This window comes from Cariama cristata, unplaced genomic scaffold (genome assembly GCF_000690535.1).
Source record: "Cariama cristata isolate BGI_N322 unplaced genomic scaffold, ASM69053v1 scaffold15362, whole genome shotgun sequence".
NCBI classification, from domain to species: Eukaryota; Metazoa; Chordata; class Aves; order Cariamiformes; family Cariamidae; genus Cariama; species Cariama cristata.
The window spans coordinates 44,240-52,873 of NW_009602268.1; the positions used below are offsets into that span (position 1 = coordinate 44,240).

At 39.0% G+C, this 8,634-nt stretch overlaps 1 protein-coding gene across 1 annotated transcript; it reads left to right on the forward strand.

Annotated features, from left to right (window-relative positions):
* The first annotated feature begins 2,087 nt into the window (after window positions 1-2,087).
* Window positions 2,088-2,679, forward strand: TNFAIP8L3 (tumor necrosis factor, alpha-induced protein 8-like 3). Its single transcript, XM_009694699.1, has one exon. The coding sequence runs from the start codon at window positions 2,147-2,149 to the stop codon at window positions 2,645-2,647; it is 501 nt and encodes a 166-aa protein (XP_009693001.1). The 5' UTR covers window positions 2,088-2,146; the 3' UTR covers window positions 2,648-2,679.
* The last annotated feature ends 5,955 nt before the right edge of the window (window positions 2,680-8,634 follow it).

The window sequence follows — 8,634 nt, forward strand, 5'->3', positions numbered from 1 at the left end:
GCTGCAGAATTGTGATGGCTCTGCAAAGTTCTCTCTGCAGTGGAGCTGAGCACGGCGGGAGCCAACTGGGCTCTCACCTGGTGAAAATGACACAGAGGCTGAAGCGCCATGAACATTAGTAAAATTAATATTCTAAAAATCTACTGCAATTATTTTCAGGTTTTGATGAAAACAGATACTGAACAACTGCATCCACTTCATTAATAGCAAATGCTTACTACAGAAACAGACACTAATATTAATCTTCCATTTTACTGTGTCAAATGCACATAATTATTCACCACAGATACTATTTATATACCCACGTACTTCTAAGTGAAAGAATGCTTTCATCCTGGTTTTATCATTTCTAGATTAAATCACAGTTTTTCTATTTCCTCCAGTCAGCAGCTCAGCCCCACAATTTTCTCTCCAAATGACAGGCAATTCTTTTAAGCACATTGAATTATTTTTTCCAGGTGGTGGTTCAGTTGAAATTAAATGTTACTCTTTCATATTGCTCAGTAGTACAGCTGTAGCACACAAAGAGAGATGACAACTTCAATATTCTAGCTAACTTGAAAAATAGGATTTAAACAGAAGACTGTTTAAATTCAGAGTGTTACTTATTCGAAGTGAGCACGGGCACCCAGCACCCCTTTTTCCTCATGCTGGGATGTAGGGAGGACGGGGAAGAAGGAGAGGCTGCAGTGCACCCACGGCTGCATGAGCGAGCCCACGGATCAGACTGCACCACAAACACTGACAGATGGCGGCGGCGCAGCGGGGTGACAGCATCCATGTGCTGAAGGCTGGAAAGGGCCTCCAGAGCTCACCCAACCAGCCTAAGACCCACGCAGGCTCCAAAATCAAAACAGCACTGGAAGCTTTGATTTTTATTGTTATTTTTAATCTCTTAGTGGTTTGATTTCCCAGCAGCTGGTGAAGGACATGGTTACCTCCATCCCTCCCTGTACCAGCCAAGGCTCTGGTCTTACGGTGAGCAGAGCGAGGTCCCAGCTGGCAGGGAAAGACGGGCTTCTCCTTTGCATGAGCAGATACCAAGAGGAGATGCGAGGGAAAGGTGAGGAGAGAGGCCGTTCTGCTGGCACCTCGCCGGCTGTAAGCCCAAGTATACACACACTCACCACCGTTGGCTACAACGATAAAATGCCCTTTGATCCAACAGAGACTTCACTACCCTAGTATTAAACTGGATGGTTATTTCATATGAAATCTTTCCATTTCCTTTACTTTGTCCATATAGGGTCAGTTAAAAACCAACATTAATGTGAAAAACAGAGGAAGGTCAAATTAATCTCTACCAATAATTATAGAAGCTCATTGGATAAAGTCCAGCAGGAGTAGCCACATGCTCAGGTGCTATGCTGAGTGAAACTTGCACAGATGGGTAAAAGGTAAAAAATCCAAGACAGTTATTTGATAATTGTAGAGCAAATAGCTCACACATTTTCATCTGGCTAGAACTGCATGCACTGAAGAACCAATATTTTACAAAAATCACATTCTATAATTTTGCAAATTGGTAACAAACAGGAAAGACATCGTTACTAGAGATTAAAGCAAAATAAATCCACAACTGCTTTATTAGCCCTTATCTGAGATGCTGCTTAGTCTAACAGTGGAACAACAGTGCCTCCCAATGACCAGAAGTGCCACTCTCTCAGGTTCCTGTATTTATTTGTCAGTATCTCATTTTGCTTGTCTCTGATAGCTTTTGTATTATTCTGACCACAACATCTCAATGGATCTCTCTGCCAATAAATCTTTAATACTGAACTTCAAAATTAAAAGACCAGCAAAGAACCAGCACATAGATATCCTCTGCCAGAATATTTTGTAACAATTTGTAAGGAAAAAAACCTCAGTGAGAGCAAGACCTGAAATGTGGATTTCTGAGACCCCAGGGATACCTGGAAATACAGTGTTGGAAGTGTTCTTGTTACTGCAGTCGTGACTATATGTAATGATCAGTGATAGATGTAATGTCTCAGTTAAGCACATAGCTACTACTTTCCTTAACTGATTGTGAAAATTTATTCACAAAATAAACATTTTCCCTCTTCTCTGCTATCCCAAAACAGGTCCTGATTGTTTCAGTTCCAAGAATCTCGCACTGCAAGCCCAGAAAAAGATCCTGAGTAAAATGGCAACCAAAACCATGGCTAACATGCTAATCGATGACACAAGCAGTGAAATCTTCGATGAGCTGTACAAAGTAACAAAGGAACACACAAGAAACAAAAAGGAAGCCCATAAAATTATGAAAGACCTGATTAAAGTGGCAATAAAAATTGGGATCCTCTATCGAAATAACCAGTTCAACCAAGAAGAGCTGGAAATCGTAGACAAGTTCAGGAAGAAGCTGAACCAAACTGCCATGACAATTGTCAGTTTCTACGAGGTAGAATACACTTTTGACAGAAATGTCCTTGCAGAACTTCTGAATGAATGTAAAGACCTTGTGCATGAACTAGTAGATCGACACCTGACACCAAGATCCCACGGGCGCATCAACCACGTCTTCAATCACTTTGCGGATGTGGAATTTCTAACTGCCCTGTACAGTCTTGATGGGGATTGTCGGCCATACCTCAAAAAGATCTGCGATGGCATCAACAAACTACTTGATGAGAAGGTCCTTTGAAACTACGCTCAAAACCAAGAAACCAACCAAAAACTTCTCTCTAGAACTGGCCACCCTTCATGAGCCGTGCTGAGCGAGCTTCCTTCCCACCGGTCTCTTACTACAGTCTGCAGCATCGGCCAGAAAGTGCTCACCAGGCTCATCATGAAGTGGAAAACTTCAATCAGAAAGCTATCACTTTTAATGTTTTGTTCAGATAATTCAGTCTTTTGCAAGGAGAGGAGTGAACAAGGCTGCAGATATATATTGTTCAGAAACAGGTTGCTATACATCATGATGTTACTAGCTTTGTGTTCAAGGCTGAACACGTGAAAAGAAAGTAAACAACTCACATGCATGGCTATGTAAAAATAGACAGGTGAAGGCAAAAGAGCAACACATGGAATTTACCCCCAGGCCCTTGGTGCGTATGTTTTTATTATTTCCACGCTAACTGAAAAAGTTTAGACAGAAAGTAGGGCTGTAATGCATTACACTCACTCCTTTTAAAGGGATCAGGAATCAGTAAGAGAAGGCATCTCTGATTTTACAATAGGGGAATAACAAATACTACAAACTTGAGTAGAAGTGGGAGAAAATTTAAAGAACTGCTCTATGAAGCAATATCTTCATTAGAGAGTTTTGATTTACACCTGCTAATAACAGAGAGGAAGTTTCATTTTCATTTTGAAAAGCAGCTCAGTGGTTCAAGTTCAAAGGTAACCAGAAAATTAGATGAAGTAGTACATCATTTTCCCCACTTGCAGGGTTTGTGTATTTGGTAAACTCAGATGAGTTTAGGCTGAAAGTTGTGCTGCTCTTTGTACTCTTGCTGTTTTTCCTGACAGAACAAAATATTCTTTGTGAGGATTTTGAAATTGCACTTGTGAAGAGAAGCACAACTAAGACACCACTGCAATGACAAAGTGACATTTACATCCCCTATCATCAAAATACTCAGCCGAGATAAAACTCCCGGTTTAACATGTCCTTGATGTTAATTTGTGCCTACAGTAGAACAGAGGTGTGATAAAAAAGGACCCCCATCCACTATGCCTGCAGTGCCATCCAAGCGTAGCATATCCACAGTAGTCTTAAGAGAAGTCTTGGTGACTCTGGTGAGCTTCATGAATGATTTTTTGTTCATAATGTTTTCAGTGACTTTTTTCTTTTTTAAACAAAATACATTTATGTCTTCAAACTGAAAACATTTTGCAAAGAAATACTGGTTTCTGTACAGTTTTGTTAAGATTAAGGGAGAACGGGAGCAAAGCAGATACACCAGCTTGCCACTTGCAGAATCTTGCAGCTGGGTAGGTGCTGACTGACTCCAAGTAAAGGAAGTGTGTTCGGAAATGTCTCCTCTCCTTGCCCTCTACATCTTATCCTCCAGACTCGCCTGCCTCTACTGATGCTTCAGTATGATGTACAATCTCCTTTCAGTTAACACAGATAGCAGACGATCCCATTATCTGGAGGTAACACCTTCCATATCACATATAATACAGAGATGCATGGACTTGAAAATTGACAAAGACAAGAAAATATATTTGAAAGCCATTCCTCTCTAAGGAGAACCTCCAGTGTTGATCACTCATTACTTCAGGATAAGAAAAATTTATGTTTTCCATTTAAACTCTGAAATGCTATGGTGGTAGAGAAAACTGTGCAAAATTTTATTATGCTGCTTCTGTCTTTCCTTACCCCAGAATAACTATATTTTATCTCTTGCAACAGCAATTTTGACTATCACACCTTTATACAGTTGAGAACACACATACCCAGATCACGTATTCACTTGGGTTGTGCTAGATGGATTTTTATCTGTTGCCAGGAGAACTCATTTTGGAGCACAGTAAAAATGGCAGCACATCACATCAGCAGAGCAGTTTGTAACAATGAAAATTTTCCCCACGTATTTCCTTTAACTATAAAAAGTATATTTAGTAGCAATGAAAATGGACAATTCCTTTGCAGCACAACACAGTAATGAAATACCAACATCTGGGGTTGCAAGTTCAGCCATTTGCAGAGCCATATTTACAGGCACCATTAGCTGCATTTCTCCCAAGCACGTACTTGTCAATTGATGCTTTTGAACAGTATTTATTGTATCCAACACTCCTGTCCCTGTGCACGTCAGGTTTTGCGTGTTTGTTTCACCTGTGGCAAATTTGTTTTTTTTTTTAAAGCCAGAAAAACAGAGATTATTCAACATTCAAGAGGTCCAAAGGAAAGGGATATCCTGTATCTGTGACTTTCTTTTTGTGTGTTGCAAGTATCAATATTCAGATTCTGGTATTTTAGACACACCAGCTGAACATCTGTTGTTTTATTTATAAATTTGAGTAGCCTTAAGGAAAGAGATGTTTTCAAGTATTTCTCATACTTGCATATCCTGTATATTCATTGTTTACTTTTGTACTTGTAGCTTGGTATGTAGTAACATTGCTAAAATGTGGGCAATGTTCAGATCACCTTAAGTATATGATGTATTATCATACTCGTGGATTAAAAATGTGTGATTACTGCCCTTTCTGTTTCCTTTTATTTATTCTACCATTCAATGTAAACTGAAATGAAGCAATAAGAGGAGGGAATTCGTGTAATCTAAGTTTTGTCACCTTCAACTTCTGCAATCTTAATGCTGTTTGACAATCAGATTTTGTGAAGGTAGGAGGTAGATTTAAAGGGTTTAAAAGAAAACTGGAAATCCACATTGCTGTTGCATCACGCACATGCACACACACACACAACACAAACATGCGTCAGTAGCAAATGAAATTTCTGGTTTTCCACAAAGTTCTCAAGTGCTTGAGCTAACAAACGATGCTGACTCAATGTGTTTAATACTGCAGTTAAGTCACCAGGCTCCGAAACGCCCTCACAAGCCCTGTGGAAGAAATGGCAGAAGCTCCTTGCCTTCAGGTACCAGCCTCTCCCCAGGCTCAGCCTGAGCGGTGCCTAGAAGATAACACAGGCAGCCTGTGTCAGGCCCAGAGCAGACGTAACATGCTAAGTTCTCACTCTCTACCAAGCGCCTTCTTGCAAGTTTTCCATGTATTTAGCTCAGTTTAGCTAAATGTGATTTAAGTTAGACAGAAGACACATCCCTGACCGATTTCAAATCCCTGCCCTAAACACGGATATGCTACAACCTACCAGAATGTTTTAACAGCAAGCATATATTCTCCTATCCTTATTCCTGGAAAAGGCAAACTCTTTTGGGAGCTCAGGATTTGCAAACAACTCACACTGCAATTATACTGGAAGCAATTAAAGACCGGCACAAAGAGAAAACTGTCAACCGCCTTAAAATAAAAGTTTAAAGTAATCTTCGTAAGTGGTGTTTTGAGCCACACTGCTGGTAAAACACTGCTGTCAGGTTAATTTTATGATTCAGATCATGGCAGGACACAATATTCTTTGCTTCATCACTGCCAACTTTATTAGATAAAGTTAAAGAGAAAAATACTAATGTTCAAGAAACTCTCAAGTGACCACTTCTGGCATCCTAATGAAATTGTACTACAGAACAATACATTGCACTGAACATGTAATCTTGTTTGTGTTAAGAGAAATATTCTGACAGAAAGGCATATAAATGGCTGACCCTGAACAGAACCAAGAGGTAAAGGACAATTAATTCTTACCACAGCAACAGAAATGCAAAAGCAAGTCTTAACTGGATGACCATCATCTTGCAGACGCGCCAGTGCCCAGACCAACGTAAGGAAGGTTTCCACTATGTGTTGTGACATACTGCCTCACGAACTAATTGTACTTGTCACTAGCGGCAAACATTTCACACAGTTGGGATTTTAATCATGCCACGTTCTGAAACTCCCTGTGCACAGACAAGACAGCTGGTCATTCATGTAACGAATGCATTAAGCTTACCATGCCACATCACTTAGATGTTTCATCTGAGCCAAGGGGTGGAATGGGACTGAACAAGAAACATCTAAAATGGAAGAAGGCTCAGTGGAGATGAGAACAGAGAAGAGAACAGCTCTTAAGGACATGGTTTAGTGGTGGACTTGGCAGTGCTAGGTTAACGGTTGGACTTGACGATCTGAAGGCTCTTTTCCAACCTAAACTATTCTATGATTCTATGACTTAAGCAGGTCTACTTCCACTTTTACATACCTCAATGCCAGAAAAAGACAATGCACAGTCTTACCTACACAGAAAAGCTAATACAGCCTTTTATGCTGAAAAATTACTAGTGGGACTCTAGAGGAGATAACAACCTTTCCAATATTTAGAAACCGTCAGGCAATGTCATTTATAAGCTACTTGCAAGTACTGGAAAACCTCAAGATGGTGCCATCCGTTACACAAATTTATTCTCTTGGGTCCTTGCAGGATGAGAAGGGGTTGGGAATACGCCGCAGAAAGTAATATAACACAACGGCAGATTTCATCTATCTTTAGAAAAATATACTTGTCCTGGTTTGGCTAAAACAGGGCTATTTTCTCCTTTCAGGCATTTTTCTTTCAATCAAATCCCTTCTAAGTAACTGCACTTTTGGAGTCCAACGGAGACAAAGGACATTTATATCACCAATGCATTCAAGACTTCTGGAATGTTATACCCTTCACTGCTGTTCAGATGCAAAGAGAAACAATTAAAATAGAAGCTAGTTCTTAATATGCAGAAACATGGCTGCATGCAGTAGCAAAGAATATTTAAGCAAGTATCAAGTTGGTTTTTTTTTTAATGAAACTGAATTTTATTAAACTACAAGAAATGCAAATATGGTGATAAGATTGAGAAAAATATTTGCTGGGCAATCTAAAAATAAAGACTGACACAGGTACAATTCCCCGCAAACTCCTTTATGTGATGTTACCATAAAGCTCTTCGCATCTGCATACTGACAGCTTAACATACACTATTCATACAGTGAAAAAGGTTATAAAGAACATTACATGAACAATAGAAGGCATTATTGTCTTTTGCTATTCTTTTTAAACACTAGGACATTGAACATCTCATTGCTGAAATGGTTTAAATGCATAGGCCACAAACAGATACTTCTATTACAGTTCACACGATTACAAAAGTCCAATTGCGTAACACAAGTCTGATTTACCAGCAGGGAAATAGTTTGCCAGAAATTATTCCACTATAAATCCGTTCTCATTTATATAAACTGTCTTGAAGTGCCAAGTAAACATTAAAGTATGCAGAACATTAAGTATATTTACAGATTCAGTGCACTTTACATTCCTCAGTAAGAGGGTACTGAAACAGCAATAAAAAAGGAGCTTTGCTTATATGATTATGCTTGTGGTAACACAAGTGGCTTGACTTAAAAAAAAAAAAAGAAAAAAGAAACTATCAGCACATTAACATTCTTATGAGGATTTCATGAACTTTTACCAAAACATTAGCAAAGTAACAGAATACTTTATTTTCTTTTACAACCAGTGCTTATCAAGTGAGAATCAATTCACTGAAATACAACAATGAATTTCCTTGCTAATATTAAACACAAAGGAGAGAATTCCACAGTAGAATCCATTTATACCATGTCTGAACCATGTGTACAATCTTTGATGTTTTTAAATAAAAAACATGACCAGTTATAAATAATATTAAGCAGTATTAAAGCTTTCATTTAGCATCTAAATAAATTAAGACTGCTGGATTTTCAAGACTGTGAGGTTATTTCAGGAAGAAAAGGAGACAATCTAGACAGACACATTGATCATGTATGCTATTCCAATTCAGATCTTACGCCTTACTGCACTTCCTAGCCATGTACATGCCATACAGCCACATCTGTGCAAGTTAAAAGGTTTGAAGAGCCTTTAAGGCTCTTTGAGGCTATAAATAATAACTAGAAGTAAAAATAAACGAAAATTTCCTCCATGTGAATTTTCATGGATGGAGATATTGGCCAGACTAAATTTATAGGACTGACCGGAGAGCAATGAACATGTCCACCAGCCTACTACCAACTAGTCAACATGTCCACAGCCAACTACCCCCAGCTCAG

Excerpts from the sequence above, each read along its gene's own strand:
- TNFAIP8L3 (XM_009694699.1), top strand. The coding sequence starts at position 2,147 with ATGGCAACCAAAACCATGGCTAACATGCTAATCGATGACACAAGCAGT.